At 32.1% G+C, this 25,943-nt stretch overlaps 2 protein-coding genes across 4 annotated transcripts; one reads left to right on the forward strand and one right to left on the reverse strand.

Moving 5' to 3' along the window:
- Positions 1-1,288: 1,288 nt before the first annotated feature.
- Positions 1,289-9,694, forward strand: LOC130897332 (vitellogenin-like). Of its 3 annotated transcripts, XM_057806146.1 has the most exons (6): positions 1,289-1,411; positions 2,190-2,377; positions 3,969-6,099; positions 6,192-6,667; positions 6,758-8,425; positions 8,510-9,694. In XM_057806146.1, exons 2-6 carry the CDS (start codon positions 2,347-2,349, stop codon positions 9,514-9,516), a joined length of 5,313 nt encoding a protein of 1,770 aa, XP_057662129.1. In that variant the 5' UTR covers positions 1,289-1,411; positions 2,190-2,346; the 3' UTR covers positions 9,517-9,694. The 3 variants fall into 3 exon arrangements, with proteins under 3 accessions (XP_057662129.1, XP_057662111.1, XP_057662120.1); XM_057806128.1 differs by having other exon boundaries at positions 1,306-1,411; positions 6,758-9,694; XM_057806137.1 differs by lacking the exon at positions 1,289-1,411 and having other exon boundaries at positions 2,186-2,377.
- A 6,108-nt stretch (positions 9,695-15,802) lies between these two features.
- Positions 15,803-21,746, reverse strand: LOC130897356 (inhibin beta chain-like). Its single transcript, XM_057806177.1, has 4 exons — positions 21,316-21,746; positions 20,034-20,267; positions 18,543-18,940; positions 15,803-16,868 (listed from the first exon to the last, which is right to left on the reverse strand). Exons 1-4 carry the CDS (start codon positions 21,692-21,694, stop codon positions 16,701-16,703), a joined length of 1,179 nt encoding a protein of 392 aa, XP_057662160.1. The 5' UTR covers positions 21,695-21,746; the 3' UTR covers positions 15,803-16,700.
- Positions 21,747-25,943: the final 4,197 nt, after the last annotated feature.

The raw sequence follows: 25,943 nt of genomic DNA on the forward strand, positions 1-25,943 counted from the left end.
TTTCTTTTACCCTCTACTTCTTAAATGCCAGCAACGAATTTTCTTAGGACTCACTATCTGTCTTAGGAGATTTTCATATTTTTGGAGGTAATTTTCCTCTTTTTCTTTTCCGATACTACTCTCTGTCTCTATGGACTTTGATGTTAAAACTGTTGACAAGTCTGAACGGAAAATGCTTCTTAGTCTATTGTAATAACAAATTGAGGATTATTACGTTTCAATACTTTCAACGTCGACATTAATTAGATGTAACCCGCCCAGACTCGTACCTCTCGAAAGTGCCATGTAATCTTGAATGTGTGAATATGAATACTGCAGAACCGATATCCATCAGCGAATTATTGAGACTTAGGCCCTGACTTTTGTGCTATACATATGGAAAACTGTAATGTATATGTTCCTAATTAATTTTATATTTTGCGGATAAGCCTTTACTATACTTACCTAACATATCATATAGAATTACAAAGTTATTTATACACTGAACACTGATTGTATTTGTAGCTTCTATTTCTACTAAAAGTGCCTCAGAATTTTTATAATCGGTCAATACCCAATACCATATACATGGTAGGTGACACAATTGGACGACTGAAATAGAAAATTGTGTCACGTGAAATCATTGATGTAGTTGCAATTATTTCACAATAATATGTCGTTCTAACATATCTTATTTTATGTTATGACATTTTGGGTATAAAGCTCAGTAAGCGGATTCCATCATACCTCGTAGCATTGATATCTAAATATCCAATACCATTTTTAGACTTTTTTCATCAAGTTGGATACGTAATATTTTATAATAGAAATAAAATTTAGTTTATCTATTACTTCATTTGAGTACTGTCTTCCTCAATACTCTTCAACGTATGAATTGAAATAAAAAGGTGGGATGTGAGTCAATACATCAACATGTGATATATATAACACTTACTGATGGCGCTAGAGTGCGTTTTTTGATATATTAACACAGATTCTACTAAAAATTTGGAAAATTTGAACTAAAGCTGTATCGAGATATCTTATGCATACCTAAAATATCGTGTAAATAAAAATTTGTTATCTTTAAAAAGACGCTATTATACTGGTATTACTTTTTATTCGTATGCTTTTTCCAAGATTTGTAATTTTATAATTTTTAAATGAAATTTGATAGTTTACATTTAGACTTGCGATTTAGCATAACAACTATTATCACTGCTGATTTTGCTTTGTATAACTGCATACAAGTCAATTACATCATTTTTTTGGAAAATTTTGATAAACTGAACCCAGAAAAACTAAAGTCAGAGATGTCTGTAAAATATATAGAATTTTATCCATCGATTCTAGTGTGACGTATTTTTTCCTTGTATCCATTATATCCATACTAAATGTACTTACTGCCAATTTTTTTTTCAGTTGTTCCCAGGTAACCAAACTATCTCAACTGTTACTTTTCTATATCCTAGCTTCTTGTCGGTTTGTTATATGAACAATTAATATTATTTTAAATATGTTCTTTCATTTTTTTTGTATACTTTCAAAAGTGCTCTCTTAATTTATAAACATGAATGAACCTTGAGTAAAGTTTGTCTGCTTGTGTTACAGTACAAATGTAGTCTTTTATCTATTAGTGTTAAATTTCTAAATCATGAGTTTTGTTAATTATTATTGACAGCTTTTCTCCTTGCTACCTCGACGTATTTCATTTGCTGTGTTGAATATACTTACTTATCTACAACCACATCTACCATTGGTTGAAGATTTTAGTTCTTCCCCATATAATCCTACTGTTTGGTCCTTCCTTAGCTTGGTCCCAATGCAATCCTCTTGTAATGGTATTTGCTATATCTGTATTCCCTTTTCCCTTTTTTTGCACTTCTCTCACTACTTTTACTTCATCCCTAATTATTCAATCACTTATTTTTTCCATTCTTGTTCCCCGTATATATTTTTATTAATTTATTAATTTAGGATGTATATAAAGAATTTCAATAATCTTAGTTATTTTGATCGCTAAGTTTGGAATTTTCTTTATTTTCAAAGAAAAATACATATGATATATTCATTATACAAAGTTACGTGATTCCCACAATTTCACGTCAATTTGCCATTTCCTATTTTCAAATAACCGTTTGAAAAAAACTCTTCAAAAAAATTATGAAATATAAAACTTTAGTCCTGATTGCATCTCTGTATTTTTTCAGCTTACTTATTTTCATTCATAACAATAAATAGCAGTCTTCAGTGTTTTGATTAAATTCTTATCAATTACAAATAACTATTACGAGGTATATATTTGCTATATAAAGATTCGGACTTAAGTTTCTTCACACTTCTGACCTAACTTAAAAATTGGTCAAAATGTGGTCACAATACATTTTTTTGCTGCTTGGTAAGTAGCTTTCACATTTAATTCTTAGGATACAATTATTATTTGTGCATTTTAGCAAAATAGATTTAGTACTTATAAAATAAATCGGAGACAGAGAGGGAGAGCTCCATTCCCATTTAATTTTGATCAACTTAACTGGTCTTGTAGCCTGTTAGCTAAAAGCCGATAGACAAAGTGCAAGACAACGTACAAAAAATTGCTGCAACTTCATGCAGAGACAAAATATTCCATAGATGAATAGTGCAAGTCATTTGCCATTGCGTTATGGCCACCATTCACAAAAATTCCATTATTAAAAGTAAAAAAAATCCTAACCTCAATTTTTGTTCAATATTTTGTGGTCAGCTCAAAAAACTAAGTAAATAACGAAGTAAAAAAGTGGTCACGCCAAAAGTAACTAGATTTTCCCCTAATATTGAAGCTCGCACGCAATAATAATGGCACCAAACCGATATTATTGCAAATGCAAAATCTTGCAAGAAACAATCAGCTGAACTTCATCTCCATTTGCTTTTTATCGAGAAATATTGCACCTTGGAATGCATCAAGCGGCCTTAACATTTATGATTTACATCTGTACCGGGTGTCCCAATAAGAATAGCTCTTGGCTATATCTCGGGAACCGTTTATAGTACAGCTTCGAGAAAAAAAATTTATAGCAAAAGTGACCTCGAGAAAAGCCTGGAAATTATTGACATAGTTGAAGGTTCACCGCCAGAGGGCGTAATTAAATACCAAAAATTATAAAATGAATAATTTACAAATTTTGCCTAATTAAGATGCATTTGAACTATGATTATCGTATTCTTCAAGAAATTCAACATATATTTGATTTTACAAGTTTAAGTCTATGAATCTCGAATCAAACCCATAAGATTTATTTCTCTGGAGTCATTTCAAATCGAAAGTATTCACAACACAACCTAAAATATCTTTATATTCACATCAAAACTACCGTTTATTGACTCCAGATTTAGTCTAAAATATCTGGAAAGTATTTATATACCATATGGAAGGTAATTAAGACTATGCTGAAAAATTTATAAGATAATTTGAATACTATACTTTCTGTTGAACATCTTGAGTCCCACAAAGTCATTCGTAAATTTTATAACAAATTATAGACGATTGTGAAGCAAGGGGGTATCACACAACCCCCTTGTAATAGTTTTTAATGGGATGACTATATAGCGTAAAGTATATATTCAAAAACCGACGTCTTTTTACACTTGTTCAGTCAGTTATTACCTCAGCTGTTATTTAAGGTGGGTATTTTTCATTGTTTCACTGTGTATAATGTAGGTATGACCTTCGACTCCAATTTGATACATCCGTAATTTATTATTAGATAATATATGCACAAAAAAATTTGAAAATCTAGTCAATTGACGTATCTGCTACTACCATGGACACAATTTGGACCTGAATGCTCGTGACTCCTTTGTGAATAAAATATCTAAACTCACAAGTTTTTGTAAGCCACGAACATCATCATCGTCATCACCGATTAAATATATTCAGCGTGAAAACAAAAATTGCACTTGATCGTACATGAAATTTCCATTACTATAGCTCACTTTTTTCTTTTCAGTTGGATGTATAACTACTGCAACTACTTCTGCTTGGATAGATAATCGAGAATATGTTTATTCAGTTCAAGGACGCACGCTTGCTAGCCTTGACATCGCCAACGTATTCTCTGGAATATTGATGAGAACTACCTTGAGAATCCAAACTAGACCAGATGGGAACCTACAAGGTTTATTGGTGAATCCTCAGTATGCTCAAATTCACTCTGAACTGTCAGAAGGTCCCTTGACTCACATTCCAAGTGCTGAGGTGAACTGGAAACAGTTAGAAATGATTAGAAAACCTTTCCAAATAGTAATGAACCGAGGAGTTATATCTGATCTCGTTGTAACTCGTAGTATGTCTAATTGGGAAGCTAATATTCTCAAAGGAATTATAAGTCAGCTACAATTAAATATTGATCACTGGGGTACTGCAGATCCAGATTCATTTATAATTCCCGAAGAAACTGTAAGTGGTACCACTGATACTTCATACAAAATAAATCGCATACCCGAATATTTGCTTTTAAATTCAGAAATAGTGCCTGACTTCCAAAGTATAGAGGAGGATGAATGTGACATTTTGGAAGTTGTAAAACACAAAAACTATACTAATAGTATTGAACTGCCATCTTTCATATACGGATTAGGAAACGTATTTGGGAAGAAAGCTGCTTCCAACGTAATGGGAGAATTCTTTGTAAGAGATTCAATGACCAGAGCACTTGTTACAAGATGTTCAAAACAATCAACAATACAAAATACGTTTACATTGAATAAAGTATCAGTTAGTCCAACTTTTAGCGATAACCAACAAGGATCGGTTGTCAGTATGTGGAACGCTACCTTAGAACAAATAAAAGTGCAAAATAAAGTTTTAGAAGATGTTATAGACCCAATTAGATTAGGTGGACTCGTTTATTCTTATGGAAATTCTCACTCTCATTCTAATAAAGTAGAAGAAAAACAAAGAGAATACAATTATTTTGAATATAAGGAAGTACCTTGGAAACGGACTGTTAAATCAATCTCGCACTATTCTGATTCTACATGGAGATCAGCCGAAACCTACAAACAAGAAAAACCGGATTTAAATAAACCTACTGAATATCCTATGCTACCTTATACTATTGGAAACAAAGGTTTTTCTATAAAAAATGATATCGACATTGTCCAATCAGTAGTAAGTATTGCTCAAGAGATCGGTAGCGATTTACAGGATCCCAGAAAAACTCTAGCAGAGAACACATTAGCTAAATTCATAAACTTAATCAAATTAGTTCGCACTATGGATCAACAGGAATTGAAAAGAGCTGGAAATGATTTATATCATACCAACAATGAAGATCTATCCAGATACGCAGCATGGGCAACTTACCGTGATGTAGTAGCTGAATCTGGAAGTTTACAATCGTTACTTGTTATACAAAGTTGGATTGAATCCAGGAACCTTAAACTAATGGAAGCTGCTTACGTCATTGCTCAAATGATGAACTCAGTTCAAACACCCACTACTGAATATATTAAAACTTTGTTCGAATTTGTTAAAAAGCCGGTCGTTTCATCTCAATGGCCGTTAAACGAAACAGCAATATTGAGTTTATCTGAGCTCACCCGTAAAGTATTCTTCGATGATGCATTCTACAAAACAAATTACCCAATAGAAAGCTATAAAAACTTGAGAGATGAACAAGGTCGTGAGTATGTCAGAAAAACAATTATCCCTTACTTCAAGAAATGTCTTGATTCAGCTATAATTGAAGATGAACCTACTAAAATTCATACTTATATTCGCGCCTTGGGTTTCATCGGGGATACTGAAATACTCAGAGCTTTTGAACCATATTTAGAGGGCAAAAAAATGTGCTCCCAATACCAACGCACACTAATGGTTATTGCAATGGATAAACTTGTGAAAACATATCCAGATATAGCTCGCGATGTACTGTATAGGATATATGAAAATAGTGGTGAATATCAACCCCTGAGGGTTGCTGCCGTATATCAATTGATGCGTACAAAGCCATCAGTCGAAATGTTGCAACTTATGGCCTCTTACACTAACGTAGATGTACAGGAAGAAGTCAATGCTGCTGTTAAAACTTCCATTCAAAGTTTCGCATCTCTGAAATTGGACGAATTTAAAGATTTGTAAGTACTCTAAATATCGATCAAATAATGAATAAAACATACTTTATTTTATATTTATTATCGAATATTATCTTTGAATATAAATTTTCTAGACGTTATGCTGCTGAAATGGCTTTACCACTTCTAACAGAAACTGAATATGGGCTTCATCAAGGCGGTAATTATCTGAGAACTTATATTGTCGATCAGCTAAATCTAAAATATAAAGAAACTTTACAACTGTATGGAAGCAGTGATAGTTTTATACCAAAAGGATTTAAATATGCTTGGAGGTCCAATGAAGGAGGGCGTAGAAACCAAATATTGAATATACAAACATGGTTAACAAGCGTGGACCAACTTTCTCGAGTATTTTATGAACAAACAGAATCATATCATCTAGCAAAACAACAACAAAATTTGAAGCGACAGCAAAACGTAACATTAAGCAGTCAAAATATTGCTCGTATTCTAAACATGCAAGCTCAAGCAGATGAACAGTTGGAAGGAATTATGTTCTTTATGGATGCTGTTTCACCTTTAAAGATGTTGACATTTGATAACAATACAATTGAACAACTACCTCATCGTAAGTAAGAAACATTACTACTAAAAGAATATTAAATATTATAATAATAGTATTGAATTATTATAATCATGATACAAATTTATTTTGCAGTACTGAAACAGCTTGAAAAGTACTTGAATGAAGATAAAGAAATTAACGAAGTAAAATTAACTAACAGCGAAGATGCAATCATGGCATTACCTCTTGAAATGGGTATCCCATTTGTGTTTATGTACGATGCTCCAACAGTTTTGAAAGTCCACGGAAAAGTAAAAGCTGCGGTTCAACCAAATTTGTCCGAATGTGGTCGATTCCAAAAACCTACTTTTATTAAGATCAGAACAGATATGGCATTTACGTTTGGCTCGAAAATACAGGGTCACATTTCGTTTTTCACACCTTTTGATCGTAGAGAGTATTATTCTGGTTTCGAAAAAACAATGCAATTACATCTTCCTATAGCGGGAACATTTGAAGTGAATTTGGAAAAGAAAGAGTTATCATTTGATATCGAACCTAAAGAGATACATAACGAGGCTCCTTTGTTCCATTACAGTACTTGGCCTTTCACTTCTTGGAGAGATATTACAGATTTGAGAACTCTAGTCGCCCAACATCATAATCAATATATTAAATCAGATAGAATTCGCACTTTTGACACGGTTGTAGGTAAACAACAAACTGGGTTATCATATCGTATCAAATTTGAACATAACAGAGATACCATACAAATGTCTGATATTTACATGTTTTGGCAAAAAGGAAATCTAGATGCTATTAACAATTTATGGAGAAACGGTGATATTCAATACAGTCAATTTAATTTCACTTACCTCCCTGAAGAATCTTTGACCAAAAACGTACAACTTCGTTTGAGATACTACCAGGACTATAAACAGAAAGGAGAAACTCATTCATTCAACTGGAATGATGTGAGTTCAGCTGATAAATATTCAGAAAGGATTAATACTTTACTGAAAGGAGCTCGTGCCGATATTAGAAATGTTGAAAGCCGAGCTATTGATGCCTCAATGCGTTTCATAGGTAGCAAAAACATAGAGCACATTGTTTCTGGAGCTGTGTCCAAGAGTAACGTAGATCCAAAATCCCGTATATTCGCTTTTTACAAACTGAAGAAGAGCGACTCCGGTAAACCTTACGAAATGAAATTAGAAGCTGTTAATGATATACCAAATACAAACACTTTAAACGTCGACTATGCTTTAGCAGCTGAACCCAAAGTAAATTCTGTGCTTACATTGACATTTGATACTGATAATGGTGAAAAAGGGCAAATTAAAGCTGATATTATGCTAACTAGAAGCGGAAAACGTAAAGAATTTTTGAAAGATTTACCAATGTACCAACAGTGTAAACGAGACATGCGAGTGAATAACAACCAATCTCCTGCTTGTGTTAACATGACCCTAGCTGCACAGTTGTTGAATAAAATTGATATAGATTTGGCATATGATAACTTGAGTCCTCTTGTTAAAGATATTGTTGAAACAGCTTATGATCACTTGAAATATAACTACTATCCCAGCGTGGAAACTGATTACGTACAAAAATCTGAAGCTAGAAACCAAATCAAAATTAAATCACAATTTGATGAAGATTTGCAATTCCTCAACATATCTGTTACCTCTAAAGAGCAGACAACTAATTTCAAGGATATTGAGGCTGGTGAATATTCTACAAGTTTATTCGTAGTCAATCCTGCGTATTCTCTGTCAAGTCGAATTATGAGTAAAATTTTGGAAATTGATACAATCAACCGTAAGTTTCTTAATTCAATAAATTTCAAAAATCCAATATCAATGTATACGTATGATGTTCTAACATCAGCTTATTTTTTTTCAGCTGTTTGCGTTGCTGATCAATCACAAGTAACAACTTTCAGCAATTTGACGTATCCATCTGTATTATCCAATTACTGGACTGTACTAGCTCAATATACTCCAATTAGGGCTAATGAAGAAGAAGAAATATACTCTGTTCATGAACAACTTGAAAGTCAGGAGACAAACTTAGTAATTCTAGCTCGCAAGAGTATGTCTGCTTCGGATTCAGAAACAGCTAAAGATGTCAAAATTGTCATCAGCTCTCCCGACACTGACTTTGAAACTATCGAAATACTTATGACACTCAATCAAAAACTATCTTCAGTTGATATCTATGTAAATGGGCAACAAAGAGAAGTATCAGAATTTGACTGTCATGATATTAGAAATGGTTATATACAAATATTTGCATTGTCCCATGGAGAAGTAAAAATGGAAATGAAAAATATATTGCATTTAACATATGACGGTATTCGTATCAAATTGGAAGCTGTCTCCAGTTTACTTAGAGGCTCAACAAGAGGATTATGCGGTTCATTTACTGATCAACAAAACGAAGACTTTTTGACACCATCAAACTGCTACGCCCGTAATCATGAAAAGTTTATAAGGAGCTACGAAGTTGAAGGACAACAAGGTGAGCAAACTAGAGAAGAGTTGGCTCAAGACTCCCATCTATGTGTAGAAAAGAAGATGCCTCTTCACATCAATATAATCAGTCTTAAAGATCTCCTTCCAGCTGTTGATATGGAACAATCTGAAGGTAATAACTGCACTCGACATCAGACTAGATACTTTGAGCAAAGTACCGAAATATGTTTCACAACTTCAGTAGTACCTACATGTAGTAGTGTCTGTCAAGCTGAAGGATATATCACCAAGACCATACCAGTGCATTGCATCGTTAAGAGCAACGTGGCTTTATTATGGAAAAAACAAATTGATACTGGTGGCAACCCCGACTTTAGTCACAAAAAAGAGCATAAAAAGTTACAAATGGAAGTTCCTCAAACTTGTTCCAAATAAAATGAGTAGAAGTATCAGTAGTAGTTCGTCAGTAGAAATATTTTCACGAATAAATGATGATTTCTATTTTTTTTGTCATTTTCAAATACTATTAAGCCTATTTCTATCTGCATATCACTGTTTTCATTATATATAAAATGAGATAAAGTGAAATATATGAATAAATATATACAATCAATGTTTATTTTTTCAATTTGTGCATAGAAAATGTGTTAATATCAATATTTGATAAGCAATATTTCAATTACAGACGTTCGTTTACAAATTTTATACCAACAGTATACTTTCAATACTAATTATCGTTTTCTATAATCTTAAACAGTTTGCATTAGATTTGTGGTAATAGTTTATCACATTATTCAAAATTACAGATATCGTATTATGAATATATCTTAAATTAAATCATTTTGTTTTATTGATGTGATAATACCTAGGTTGTTAGGAGGTCGATTTTTGAGGTTCCACCCCCCGTAAAAAAGTGGGATGATCAATTTTGACGTTCTTATGGTCGATCCTACATATTTTGACCCTCCTGAATATGAATATGTAATTGCTTTGAAAGATCCGACCTCGAGAAGTGCCCCAAATTACAAATTAAAAATTTCCCCATTTTCCGATTTTTGTGAAAAATACGTCAAAGTTGCGGTTTTTCTTCAATAGATATGAACTTTTGGGACGACCCACGTAAGCCTGTGTAGTTATTTATTTTTTCATAGACTTCCTCGTCATTCAACGAATGTTCAATTAATGAAAAACGGTGAAAATAAGTATAAAATGTCAGAATTTAATGGCTGTTTCGAGGAATTTGTCGATTCTCTAATTATGAACTTTTGGGACGACCCACGTAAGCCTGGGTAGTTATTTATTTTTTCTTAGACTTCCTCGTCATTCAACGAATGTTCAATTAATGAAAAACGGTGAAAATAAGTATAAAATGTCAGAATTTAATGGCTGTTTCGAGAAATTTGTCGAATCTCTAGATATGAACTTTTGGGACGACCCACGTAAGCCTGTGTAGTTATTTATTTTTTCTTAGACTTCCTCGTCATTCAACGAATGTTTAATAAAAGCAAAACGGTGCAAATAAGTATAAAATGTGCTCTCGATTTACATAAATCTTTTTAATGAACATCCATAATAGAAAAAGGATCGAATTTTCAATACAATATTCGAGTAGTAGAAGTCAAATATGACATTTTAACGTATATATGAGCTCGATATGTCGAGATGGAGGGAAACAGGAGGTACCGCAAATTGCCTAGTTTCGAGGATTTTTCATGTTTTTCGAATATTTTCTTTTCTGTACAAAATGTGAGGAATTTTGAAGTATAACAAATAGTAGTAGTATGGTGACTAGTAACCTCGAATAATGAGTCTATTCGTTATTGAGCCTGTTACTACATTTTGTTTAACATTTAAGGAGCCACTATTTTTGTTTTTTTCAGAGCATATTCAACGAATCTTCAGTATTGGGATCGATTTCAAAATTTTCATCGTAATAACCTGTTCTTAAAACAATAATTCATTGTGGAGGTGTAGTATTATACTGAAGCGAAATCCTTTTGACCACTTTGAAGGGGAGCGGGGAAAACAAATTTTGGAATAAAATTTGAATTTGAATTTTTTCTAGTAGAAAAGAACTTAACTTCTTTCTTTCTTCATAATTGACATATTTTTTCATACCTATTTTCATCATTTGCATTGTAGGTTAAGATGAATTTGAAGTATCGGGCTTAATTGACCATATAAATTTGGCAAATGAATTTATCGATTGTTTTAAAAATCTCAAATGAGCATTTCCAATATTTGTTAATGCTTTTGGATATGGTATGGATTTCTAAAGGATTTCAAAAGGTTTTCTTTGCTCTTCTGAAAATTAAGCATTGACATCGCAACCCGTCAGTGCATGAAATGCTGGTAAGCTTGATGATAGTAATGGTCTCAATTCATTATATAGATCTGATATTTTAATTACTTTTCTTTCATTCGCAACACCATATTCCATAAAAATATGCAACGATGAGCTTGATAAATGGTTCATGGATCCTAACATTTTGATCAAGATATCTGTATCAGAAATACTGTACTACCCGTCTTAGTAACTTTCAATCCATTTTACGGATACTTGGAACCGAGCATTTTTACTCAAAATTGTCTAATTAAAAATATACTTGAAAGCCAGATTTGTGAATATACATTTTTTTAAATTAAAAAAAAATAAATAATATATAGAAAAAGCTTTAGCCTTGTGAAAGTACCTTAGTCGATGTGGCAACTAGCTCTCCGACTATAATCGTTAATTTTTTATAAAATTTCAAAACATTGGTATTGCTTCCCCCGTTCAATTTTACTCATATTAATACTAAAAAAAACTGTTTTTTTTTTTTCAAATAACAAATTTGTTGTGACTCGGTACAAGAATTGAGAGCGAATATGATGAAACAACTAAATATCTCGTAGCTCATTAATTAACATTGTTGAATGAGAACTTATCAATGATGGAACATGCGTCTCTCTAAGGGTGGTACAAGTTGAAATATGAGTGAAAACAGTGATAGTTAGTTCTTCATAATCTTACAAAAATTTCAAGGACAAGCTTCACATGCAACTCGAAAAATACAATTTAGAATGAGTGGAATAATTTCAATATGAAGAGGCCTAAAAATAGAAATACATTATTTCATATTTCCTGTATCAACATACTATTTTTAGCAACGTTGTTCAAATTTGACCCAATACTCGCTTTATGACAAGCATCAATATGTATTCGGCGAAAACTGAAGATGAGCTTTTAGACAGCAGCTAATTGCGGATGCAAAACTAATGCGTATCTCTGCTGGGAGACTACCAAAAGGCTGATTCGTCTTCTACTGCCTTGCACCTACAGTGCATTAGCGATTATCTTATAGTCAGACATCTATTTGATGACACAGCTCGCCGGTGTTATTTATGCCAGTTCAGTGTTTTATATTGCCTAGACATGACCAAAAAGCTATATACTTCACAACAGCTTCTTATCTTCCTCAAGGCCTAGATTCGTCCATCTTTAGATTTGTAGCTCGGCAATACAGAAGAGAACAATTCGACTTATAGAGATGCTCTTCCGAGTGATCCAACATAATCCCACCTAGAACAGTAGTAGCAAGGCCTACTCGACAGACAGACATGGCTCTTGAACACAGAACTCACCTGCAGCCACCCAGAACGTCAATTTATTTGGACTCCTATCTTTGGAGAACCTCAACAATACAACTACAGAAGTAAGATCAATATCCACAGACATCTCCACACGGCAGGCACCATTCGAAGTTCTCGAGTAATAGGTCTTACCCTCTTGTGCTTGCTTATTACATAAAAACAAATTCTGATTAAATGCAGCATTCCATAAAAATGTATTTTTATCAGAAATACAATCGCAGTCTTCCTCAATTTGTTAGTGTCTAAATACCAAAAAAACATCATTATTATAATTCTTAATTATGCTTAGATGTCAGCTTAATTACATCAATTTCATTTTTAGTGCATTGTGGATTATCTATTGATATCCCCGTTCTGCTGTATAAAAAAATATATTCATAAAAATATGAGGGTGACATTCTTGGCAGACCTTCGCTTTTTCGCCATTATTGGTGCTGAATCTACATTCGACTCTCCTGGTGGGTAAGAATAACATAAGATGGTAAGAATGTTTCAGCATTCGTTAATATTTTAGAAAGAATACAGTGTCCAAAATTATTTAACATTTGTGCACTTTTCGTACACGATCTGTCTTTTGGTGTATGTGGCACCAAACGAGTTACCATTTTTTTCACATGAAGATGATCATGATAAAGAGTTAGCTCAATCGTTTGATAGGTGCATCTAGGATCTCCTTCTATTATACATAACTGAAGAACAAGGTCTTCTCGCTCCTTCCTCATCAATAAGCAATATCTGTTATCTTTTAAATTCACTATACCAGCGAAAGATAGTTGCTCGTGAATGACTTTCATCACCATATATCGGTTGCATCTGTTCAAGAGTTAATTATTCAATGAAATCGACCTGGAACTCACAGTAGATCATGTCCTCTTGACACATTCATATTTCGATGGCAAATCGGATGTACCACTAATCACTCGGTGATAGCAGTGGCTTAATTGCTTACCACTTAAAGGTGATATTCAAAAATACAGTGTTGTCAGAGTTACTCTCGTATGATGATTTTAGAAATTGGTCGTTCATTCAGGGAATTATTCACTTTCGGTACAATAATGTATGGAGTTGATTGTGATACAAGACTTCACTGGATATTTTAACGTACTCGTACTCATCAACCACAATTGACCTTATGGTTGCAGTGCGATGCAGCCCATAAAATTATGAATACATAATACATAAAACATAATACATCAATAATTCAGAATATTCTTCATCAACAAACTCATTCCCCTTTGAAAAGTTGAGAAAGAACAGGATTTTCTCAGGGCCTACATCATATACTACATTCTAATGAGATTATTTGTTCGTTTCCGAATCAGAGTCGCACTATTTATGAATGGCAAACTAAATGTTTCACTAGGCATTAAAAGAGGTTTTTGCAAATCAAACAAGCTCCAACAATCTCCAATAATCGGTACATAGTATCACAATCTGTTCTTTTTCTTTAATTGATTAGCTGTTACGGATTATTTTCAGTATATATGAGATTTTTCTTGATCTAACTTAGTATCCAGTATCCTTAGTCCAAGACGAAAAATCCTCGACAGAAGACAAATGATAGTTGATTTTCATTACGGATTTAAAAGTATGTTCGGTGACTATTCTTGGAGGTTGTCAATTGTTCAATTTTACAACTTGGGGTATTAGTGCAATATAAACTCTAGATTTAGCTATGTATTAAACTCTAGTTTGAACCTAGAATAAACAAAGCTGTTGAACCCAGATTTTTCGTCAGTTGTCGCCCTCGCGGGAATTTAGCTATTCCATGAAAAAACAAAGTCGCTTTAATTCGTTTTAAATGTTAATCATTCAAAAATGGTGTATAAACAAAAATGAACAAAAAACAAAAAAGAACATGCAGCTATCTGACGATGAGATGGTGGTTTGATCAACGTCTTCGTAATCGAATTAAGGCAGCTGGTACAATTAAGCTTGAGCTAACCAAAAGTCAATTTTGCAAATTAGGGCAAAACTGGTGATTGATCTGAGGTTTAAACTATCGTTTTAACAGTCGAATCAAAAAAAAGTGATAAGGTATCTGGAAGGAAAAGGAAAAAAAATTATTGGGAAGAGTTGGCAAAGGAACTTAATGATGAAAATAACATAAACTGTCAATTTTCCATAGAAGCACAACGAATTCAAGAAATGTAGGACAATTTAAAGAATCGCTCTAAAGCAAGTAATCTTTTATTTTCTTGGTGCGTTGAGAATGTTGATAAATTCCTTATTACCATCATCGTAGAGTTCAACAAATATACGAGGTCTGGCTATTAAACAACAAGACTTTATGTTCGGAAACAAAAAAAGTCATACGGTGCCAAATCTGATGAGTACGGCGGGTGTTCGAGCACTGGAGTACGCTTACTGGCCAAATACTGCTTCACAGAAAACGCAAAATGGGCAGGTACGTTGTCCTAGTCCAAATTCCACGAGTTGTTCTTCCACTCGGGCCCTTTGAGATTGATACGCTGCTCCTGTTTTTCGTCACACAGATTCGGATCTTCCGTTTCATGTTAAACTGAAGTTTGAACTACCCCCAGACTGCCGGTAACGTTTAAACCGTAGTTTGTTAATGAACGCTAGCTATAAAATTGAGTTTAAGTAAATGTTGAGGTTGATCTTTTCTTCATCGTCATCACCGTCAAGTTCATCAAATAAAAAAGGAAAATTTTCAATCATTCTACCAAACCCTTTATAATGTAAAAAATGAACAATTTGAAAAAGTTAGGTTCGGATCCTCTGTTTCTTGTTGAACTGAAGTTTAATCTACCCCCAGACTGCTGGTAACGTTTAAATCGAAGTTTGTTAGTAAACGTCACCTATAAAACATGAAAAAGCTAGGTTAGAATTTTTAGTTTCATATAAGACTAAATTCTAAACCACCCCTAGACCGCCAGAACATTTAAGCCGAAATTTGTTGGTAAAACCATGAAGAAGTCGATATCTATAGTTCAAAGTGACGTTTAAGGTTTAAACTTGTAAAATTGCCACTTCAGTAAATCTATTCATCCATAACCGTATATCAGCCGTCTTTATTTTATCTTGTTGTTTTACCTTCTTAATTAAAAATAATGAGTCAAAAATATAATTTCTTTAATATATTTCTAAATACAATTTGTTATAGTTCTTAATACATGTTTTATTGTCATTAAATAAATAATACACTAACTATTCCTAGCATATACATATAAATAAATAAGCTCCAAACAATCTCCTATTATTCTAATATCACACTCACTTGAAAGAACACATTTTTATGAAATTCCAATTACATTAACGACAGTTTCGTAATCGAAATACCTTCCATAAACGTTCACTCTTTTTAAATTAAAAAGTCTTAAGCTTTCAAAAAACAGAAAGTTCTAATAGACACAAAGTATCAACATTTTATACCTGAGGATTCCCTGAGACAACTTTTAGATTTTGTTCTAAAAACATAAATAAAATTCATACAGAGATTTATCACATAATGCATATATGTAATACTCCTATATGGACAGTTTCTATAAGTGGAAGCTCTTCCGACTAAGGAAGACAGAATGACAACGATTTCTCTATCCTCCGAGTTTTCAGCTCCATTCTGGGCATTCTCAAGCATGCGTAGTATAGATAAAGTGTCTTGAACGAGAGAGATCATCATCACCGTAACGTATTGACGTTTTTTCCCATACTTACTATCCATATAGGATTATTACATATATGACATAATATACATTTGAAAGAAAAGATCGTGACGCACATCATTATATGAATGTTGAGGAGTTTTAGAACAAAGTAAAGTTGTACCATAATTTTTACTTGAAAATTTGATAATGTACATGTCGAAATTCGAAGCAGTCTCACATCTTTCAATACTACAATCACGCATCAACAGCATCAATAGCCATTTATATTTGAAACATTGATAAATGTATTCACTGGGACCTTCAGATATCACTAGAATCTCAATACTGTCAAGAAACTAATAAGTTCTTTGATTATTGCTACATACACCCACAACTATCCACTATCATATTAGATAAGAGTTTCGTCGTTAAAGTTTTATTGCTATGCATATACACTAACTGTAGGGGCTGAAACTGAATTGCAGCACAGCATGGTGTTATTTCGGGTCCTGCTACTCTTCGTTTTTTATGACCATTCATAACTTTCTGCAAAAAAAACATAACATTAAAATCTTATCATAAAATTAGTTTAAAATAGAAATTCAGTCACACTACTTTAAAACCTTGTCAACACTATTGTAATTATTGATCCACCTTTCTCAAATTAACGACATTAGTTGCTTTCCAATTTATTAAGCACTTTGGGTTCAATGTTCATGAGCTTGGCACACAAGAATCAATTGGAACAAACTTCGGTAAGTTTTGTGTCAAGTATCAAATTTGAAAACATGTCACAAATTATTTGATTATTTGATGCTGTGTCCGAAATACAAGATATGTGATTAATTGAATTTAAAATAGTATATAAACTATACTTTTTACTGTATATACCTTTTAGACCTTTTTAAAGTTTTTCTTCATTAAGAAATAATGCATATTCCCAATTTACCTCTGAATCCAATAATATGAGAAAATTTTGTTTCGAGCAAACACACATGTAAATATAAATAAATCGAAATGAGTTTAAAGTAAATGCCCACATAACGTCATTTCTACTGTGTGGGTTTAAAGCACTATTTTGAAGCTCATGGAACCCAAACATTTATCTGGTGTTCGAGGGGCAAGTGAAAAACGCAGCAGTGTTCGACGCACAGATCTTAAATCAATTTGTAACATGGCGCAACCATGTGACGATTGGGTGCTTAAATTGTGTAATTGGAAAACAGTAATTGTCATTTATTTTGATCAGCATGTGATATAAAGCTAATATCGAATAATTCAAAAAAATTTTTGTTTATATTGCATATTTGCTTTGAAAATTGTAACTGCATTAAACCGTTACTTTGGGAAAAAATTAAATGCTCAGCTATTTACTTCTGGACATGTTACATACTGCTTTAATTTTTGCTATGGACTTATTTACTAATTATTAACTATTACTACTACCTATAATTTAGTTACTCATTATGTACTCATACTTCATTTGTTTTATCTTTATTTAGTTGTTTTTATGTTTGTTTTTTAGTATTTATCTACAAATTGTAACAATTTTTTGACAATAAAGCATTTCTCTCTTTTTTACTGTTAGAGTAAAAAATATATTTAAATAAATAATATTTTTTGAGAGTGGACAATGAAAAAAAGCGTAATGCCAGCCGAGTCTGGATATAACGACGTTTATTACTATCAATTATTTTCCACAAATACCCCTCTACCATCCAGTAATGGAAAGTTTTGTTTAATTTCAATATCTATGTTTGCAAAGTATCTAGATATCGACAATCGGGAATTAATTTTGGATAGATTCAAAAATAATTAACAATAGAAATAACATGATAATATTTACAGTGTTAGTAATAGTTATTATACTATTAAAACAAATAATCAATTCTCTTATTGTCAAAATAAACACGAATACAACAATATTGGCCACTGTAGTTTTCTGATATTTGAATTATTTTTATGATTCTCTGATTTTTAAAATAAAATCGAAAGGTTATGAACTATACGATTGTAAAGAAGAATTAATATAACTCTTATCTCTGTGACATTTAGACTTTGGCTTGCACATTTACCGAAGAGATATTATCCTTAGATTTCTGTTTTTTTTTTCTCTTTGTACAGGTCTTCAATTAACTCAATTTTAAGTTTTCAAATACTCTCTAGGATATTAATTTAATGTTATAATAAATCTAATTTTTTCTCCCTAGACATACTTACTTGTAGTATACTATTATGCTGAGTGGCACTAAGAGTCATGGCTGCAGCTGTTGTACAAGAACCCTTACAGAAATAAGCATTATATCCTTCTGGCTTAATTATCCAATCATCCCAACCGATGTCCGCAAATGAAATGTAAAGACTTTCCCTGCAACATTCTGTTATTCCAGAATCACAGTTTGCGGATCTTCTTTGTCGTCTATGCGTAATCGTCCTTCTTTGTTGGGTATGAGTATATATTACTAAAAATGGTTTCAACTCGTTGGTAAATGATACTGGTGACCCTCCTTTATCCATTCCACATGTTTTACAAACTACATTAACGGCATGAACTGGAAAATCAGGAAAATCCAGCCAATTCTTCACTACGTAAGTTAAATCAACTTTTAACCATCCCTCTGTAACAGAAAAAACGCATATATTTTTAACAACCAACTACCTTATTTAATTGTTCAAAAAAGTTTCTAGTTATATTAATACGTAAACTCCAACAACATATTATTATTTTGAAATATCATTTTCAGGTATATCAAGACAAAGCAGATATTCGCGTTCCAATATTATATATATATTTCATGTTTTATTAGTCAAGATATAATTTTTTTTAACTTTTTGTTGTCATCAGCAACATCTTTGTTTTTTCAGCTCTATTTTTCTCGAAATTGACCTATTTCGTTCTTTATCAAAATATTGAGAAATAGATCGAAACGTTAATTTTTGCCAAAGACGACTTATCAAGAAAAACATATGAACAGGTATATGTAAAAAGCTGAAAAAACGCAAAACCCATAGCCAGGACACAAATGTAATTTAATAACGGGCCGTTTGTCAGTGATAACCAATGTAATACCAAGAAATCTTAAAATGTTGATTTTTAAAGTATTACTGTTAATAGAGTACTTGTTGATTGTTATATTTGAGGTTATTTGATGTGATTCAGGCCTTGTAGTATGAACAATAATGAAAAACGATTTAGTACTTTTTGATATTTTACGTTCGTCCGATGACGAAGATGTAGTACCACCGTTTCCAGAATTCACTTATTATACTGCACTGGCTGAACTGACTCTAGACCCAATGCAAGTGGTACAGTGAACTGGATGAACTAGTTATTTTGCACTGCTACTAAGAATAGCGACACTAGCGCTGGTTCTGCTACAAAGAAAGCTTTAGTGTACACTTCCCGAACTACTTCTGCCAGTGCAGCTACGAAGAACAAATCTATGTTCAACTGTGCTAAAATTTTTTCACTTTTTCGGCAAGTAACATGCGCAAAAATCGCACGACGCTACATTTTATAACGCTACAAGTATACTCAAAGTGAGTATCTAGTGACTAGTTAATCGCATGATGCTAAATAGTAATTTCTTTAAAAATGGCATGCTTCTGCTAGATTTGAAAGCTCTATAATCTGCTGAATAAGCTGTTATAATCTATAATCTTTGAAAGTATGGAACGATATTTGAATTGCTGCGAGTGTAAAATTCTTACCAGTGAGGCTCGTTTCTGTAATGGCAATAGGCGTCGTTTTCTGAAAGCTTCTTTTTGTATCCCAATGGGCAACTTCGTATATAACAAAAGTTTGATTATGTTCATCTAAAAAATCTTTTTCTTTGTGAAACCACAATTCTGCCATCGCCACTTCCGAAGTATGAATATCATTTGGCATTTGAAAAGGTAAACACGCAGAAGGAAAACGGATCGTTCTCCAACAACGGGCTTCATCTGTAAAAAAGAAAAAATGTCAATGTTTATGTTTAATTAGAATAGAGCCTTGATACTATTCAATAATTTTCTATCTATAGAAAAAGATTAGTCAATAACCCGAATAGACTCAATACTTAATATATAAAGTAAAATTGAAAAAAGTTTTAATTTTTTATATTTGTGTGATGATGACATAAATTGTCAATATTACATTTCTTCTGTATGATTTATTAATGTTTGGAAGAGTATCATATTTTATGTGAAAGGTTTTTTCTGCTCAAACTTTCTTATATCAAAATATTGAACTAATATCTTTCAAACTTTGAACGATGTTAAACGTAAATTAACACAAACTTATGAATTGTGATATTGGAATGTTAAACTGAAGTTATAATAACCAATTAATGGGGAAATACCTTGTCGACATGTTTCTGCAGTGCTATTTATCTGATTTCGATACTGCTTTAAACAATTCAGACAATAAATAAAAAATGTGGAATGCGTAATACATTTATTAAAACAATAAGTACAGTATAGGTACAGTATTTTACTTGAAAATAATTCACAAACTTTCAATAATTTTAACAGTTTTTCGTAATTAGTTATTTACTCTTTCGATTCAGTGGCTGGAGTTTCCTACAAAAACGTTTCTTAATCAATAATATGATCATATTATAATGGATTTTTCAATATTATCAAATTCGATTTTCATTTTTAAAATTGTATCCCACTTATCAATGTAAATGGAAATTTACTTTCATGAGCAGTAGAATGGTTTCATAAATTCATTATAATTGATAAATATGATTATTTATATGATATTTCAGATATTAGAGAATGAAAAATAATTATTCATTAGCACTTTTCACATTATTTGAAGTGAATCTTTAGTTAATTATAAAAAACTACATTTCATATTAAAAAATGATACTCGGGACTTTGTATTATATCAATAAATACATATATTAGATTCCTCGAGAGTGTATATCAACAATAAAATTGACCTTGACCCAAAATATGAAGATATAAGTATAAAACTAAAATGATTCATCAAAATTGGGTTTACCTTCATAAGGAAAAACAATGGCTTGTGTCGTTTTTCCATAAAAATCGTCCGAATAGCTACTTTGCATACTCATATCTTGACTTGGAAGGAGACTTTCATACTCTTTAACCGGTTTGGGTAATTCAGATATTGTTATTGTAGGTTTTTCTTTCAGTCGCAATTTCTTCAAAATCTGGTTCTTGATATATTCTATCCTCAACTTGGTAAATTCATCATTAATCACTGAATAATCCTTTGTTTCGTCGTTTTCAACACTATTATCCTTGTTTTCTGTTTTAGAATTTGAAAAAAACACACCGAATACGGATGGAACTTTCGCTTTGGTAACATTCACGGAATTCGCGACCAAAACCAACACCGCTACCGTAAAAAAATTCATTGTGTATGATGCTAACTCAGTTCGGACCAAGTACAATTGTTTATTGATCCTGAAAAGTGCAGGCTCAAAATCATTATAAACTTTATTTGCCCCACTCTTTTTCTTAACATTTCTGTAATGAATGATAGGTTTGAACCTTGAACTCCGGCGGATCTAGAGTATATGAAATTAGATAATAAGGTATATATTTATTCACTATTGGTATCGGAGCACGTGCTTTCCACTTCCAAAAAAACTGATGTAGAAACCATTTAACTATCATCACTCGCATTTTTAATAAGAAATTGAAAAAAGGTTATTTGTTATATTTTGATTGTATACAAAAGTATTTTCAATTGACAGAGGGTGTTAATGTTATTATTAAAAATTCTACAGTGGCGGGAACACTTATACTATATATTATTTAATTGGAAAACAAAAAAACTAATTATTGATAGATCTTTCTGGAATCTAACAATCTAGAAACCTATTATAACTTAACAAACATCTACAAAATGCTGTTCAGAAGTAAAGCATTGCAACACGATGTTCAAATTATAATACATAGAAAAATGAAACACGGAAAGCGGGAATATCAATCTAAATTTGATTCAAACATATTTCTGTCAGAATGCTTCAGCATTTAGCATATATTTTTCAGTTATTAAAGTTATATTGAAGTTGTGAAAGAAGAAGTTGAGACAAAAGGGATAAAATGGGAGAGGATGGAAGAACAAACGAAATATAAAAAGGCATGAAGAAAAAAGTATTTATTATAAACCCCAACCAAACAGTCCTACTCTTCACGGTAATGTAACTTAGGAATAAATAAATAAAAAAAGTTATATAACGTGTCTGATGCGGTGCTCCTCCTTACGAAAAGTATATTAACTTCTAAGACTACCTACCACAGCCAGAACCGTAAAAAATGCAGGTATTTTATCAAAAAAAATGGAAATAAAACAAAGTTGCCAAAAATGCAGTAAATAACGCAGTGTTTGTCTAATCTATGAGCTCAAAATACGACAGTTATAATTTAAAAGATGATACTTGAGGGGTATAATATGAAAATGTGGTTTGTGATGACCTCTATCCGCCAGATAGAGCCTGTGATTTTATTCTATAAGTCTTAGCTTGAATACACAGAGAAAATATGAAATTTTTATTTGATGAAGAATCATTTTGACGCAAGAGCTTTTGGCCAGGAGTCAGATTTTTTGGCACCAACACAGACTTTTGTCTCGTGTAAAATTTTCCTAACCGTTTGTTTATCGGCGTTTACAACCTTGGCAATCATCCGGATGCTCATTCGAAGATCTGCACGCACAATTTGGTTGATTTTGGTCACTGTTTCCGGAGTTGAAACGGTCACAGGGCGACCTGGGCGCTGATCATCTTCAGTGCTCTCTCATTCCTTACTAAAGCGCTGTTTTTCACACATGGTTTTCGGCACGAGAAAAAACACGTTCGTTTCAAACCGCTACTTCACAAGTACTATAATCGTGATGGAAACGTGTTTTTGTACTAGCATAGACAAGATATCTAGATACCCACCGCGCTAGTCGTTTTTCACCAAACCCGTCTAGGACGCCCTCTAGGGTCGTTATTTAATAGCCAAGCCTCGTAAAGTGCAAATCTTCAATCATTCTAGCAAACCTTTTAGACTATTGTAAAAATGTGAACCAATTTGAAAAAGTTAGGTTCGGATCTTCCGTTAAATGTTAAACTGAAGTTTAAATTACCTCCAGACTGCCGGTAACGTTTAAACCGAAGTTTGTTAATGAACGCCAGCTATAAAATTGGGTTTATGTAAATATTGAGGTTGATCTTTTCTTCATCATCCTCTTCGTCGATTTCATCAAATATAAAAGGAAAATTTTCAATCATTCTACCAATCCCTTTATAATGTAAAAATTTTAACAATTTGAAAAAGTTAGGTTCGGATCCTCCGTTTCATGTTGAACTGAAGTTTAAACCACCCCCAGATTGCCGGTAACGTTTAAATCGAAGTTTGTTAGTAAATGCCACCTATAAAACGTGAAAAGGCTAGATTAGAATTCTTAGTTTCATATTAGACTAAAGTCTAAACTACCCCTAGACCGCCAGAACGCTTAAGCCGAAATTTTTTGGTAAAACCAGTCCCTAGGCACGCAGTCTCGTTATTTAATAGCCAGACCTCGTATCTGTGCTCAATTTAGTTGAACACAGATAGTGTTCAACTAAATTGTGGTGTCTTTATCTCTTTTTTATCTACTCCGTAGTTAATATTCCAGGTCTGACGACATCAACTCTCATCTCACTCACACTCGCTTGCCGTTGTGTTAATATTATTAATAAATATTTTTTATTAAGAAACATCTCAACAGTTTTATTTTATTTATATATATTTATATTTATATATATATATATATATATATATATATATATATATTTATTTATGTATTTATAGGATGAATATATCTTTTCTTAACCTTTACTTTTTTTTATTATTTACTAAGATTTATCCCTACAAAATATCCGCCTATGTTGTTTAAGTTTTTGCTTACAAATTTCGCAACTTGTGTAGGAACTTTTCAATTTTATCTTCTATTTTAATTGGGTTCAATTGAACTATCTTTATCAGAATTTTTTTATCTAGTTGACATTTAGACACGTGTCCTAGGAGTTGATTATATAACAATTTAAACCATAATTTCTCACGTGATAAATGAATGAATGAAACATATATACAATCTCATACAACTTTTACAATATGGGGGATTGTCTCTCGAAGTCCACATATATTACTAGAAAATCATTATCATCGATTATTATTATAACAATAATTTATAACATTTTTATGTTGCATTCATTTTGTCTAGCTCCAGCTAAAATCAACTTAAAGAAGTTTTAAAGCGCTAAGTAACTTTAAACCTGATGCTCTCAAGCCAAACTAAACCTTTTATACCATAATAGTTATTTCCTAGTAAATGATATGTAAGTGACATTCACCAAATTTAACTAAGCATATGGGTGATTCCGTTCTAACTGTGATTTTTTGTATTCAAAATTTCAAGATTTTAAAATTTAACTTTTCTAACTTTTTTATGCATATTATTCATCTATTTTACTGTAAAAATAAAACTCTAAGAGGAATTTACTACAACTTCAAAGTATCACGAGCAAGACACAAATGTCGGATTTTGAGTTCCACGGTACTGACTCATTTATCCACGGTACTGACATGGTAACTTAAGATATTAAACAACAAGTGCATCAATTTTCCTCAGTTTGATCATAAACATTAGAATTTATAAGGTAATTAGTTTAAATCATTTGTTACGACAAAAAAAATTAATAATTTATCGGTAAATTCTAGGAATGGACATGACACGGTACTGACATTCAAGTGATGTAGTATAAGTTTTCTTTAAGTGGCAAGTTATATTGTATAAAAATAATGTTTAAATATCTTAAGAATTATTCAATTAACACAAAATTTTTATTAATTGATTATTAATTAATGACTAGTACAAAAAAACAATACAGGACATTGAATATCACAGTTATAATGGAATCACCCATATACCAAAAAACTTTTCTCTCAGTTTTTGATCATTACTTTGATCCAGAAGCCTTTTACATTGTTGATAGTTTCACATAGTAAATCTTTTTTACTGAGGTAGCTTATTAAATAATTCGATAATCTCTTTCAAGATTATGTATAAGTTTCACTATAAGTTTTTCTATACTGCCATCTTTCTATTTATTTATAAATTGTTTGTTAAAAGTTCTACTCCACGGAAATGCAAATAATTGATCTTTCTTCTTATGTAGCTGAGCTTTAAGTTTAAACTCAACCTAGACCTTTTTATTTAGGATATATGATTGCTTTAATCATTTGATAACGACCTTTATAACTTTGTACTAGTTCTTGGATACTGATAGCTTTCACATAATTGGAACTCTGAACATATCCCAGATTTTTTTCGCTTCTTGTTTAATACAACTACTGCCTGTTCCTCTAAATATTGTGTGTATTCCAAATAAAACTTTTCTTCTAATTGTTTCATTATTATTATTGTTTTTCCACTTAGCGCTTATTTTCATAGAATTTTTCGTACTATGTGTGCCGTACGAAGTATGACTGCTTCCTGCATGGAGAAGGTTGTGTTTTCCCAGGACTTCTTTGATGGTGTTGGAAGTGACATTGGACATTAACCCAGTTTCTCCTATGTTGATAGGTATTACATTCGTTTCAAGACTCCACATTCTATGTATTTCGATCTGC

This window comes from Diorhabda carinulata, chromosome 1, assembly GCF_026250575.1.
Source record: "Diorhabda carinulata isolate Delta chromosome 1, icDioCari1.1, whole genome shotgun sequence".
Taxonomy (NCBI): domain Eukaryota; kingdom Metazoa; phylum Arthropoda; class Insecta; order Coleoptera; family Chrysomelidae; genus Diorhabda; species Diorhabda carinulata.

Excerpts from the sequence above, each read along its gene's own strand:
- LOC130897356 (XM_057806177.1), bottom strand. The coding sequence starts at position 21,694 with ATGAATTTTTTTACGGTAGCGGTGTTGGTTTTGGTCGCGAATTCCGTG. Across the intron at positions 18,941-20,033 it reads TACAGAAACGAGCCTCACTG|AGGGATGGTTAAAAGTTGAT; the intron begins GTAAGAATTTTA and ends TTTCTGTTACAG. Across the intron at positions 16,869-18,542 it reads AGCATAATAGTATACTACAA|AAAGTTATGAATGGTCATAA; the intron begins GTAAGTATGTCT and ends TTTTTTTTGCAG.
- LOC130897332 (XM_057806128.1), top strand. The coding sequence starts at position 2,347 with ATGTGGTCACAATACATTTTTTTGCTGCTTG. Across the intron at positions 6,100-6,191 it reads TTGGACGAATTTAAAGATTT|ACGTTATGCTGCTGAAATGG; the intron begins GTAAGTACTCTA and ends TAAATTTTCTAG. Across the intron at positions 6,668-6,757 it reads AATTGAACAACTACCTCATC|TACTGAAACAGCTTGAAAAG; the intron begins GTAAGTAAGAAA and ends TTTATTTTGCAG.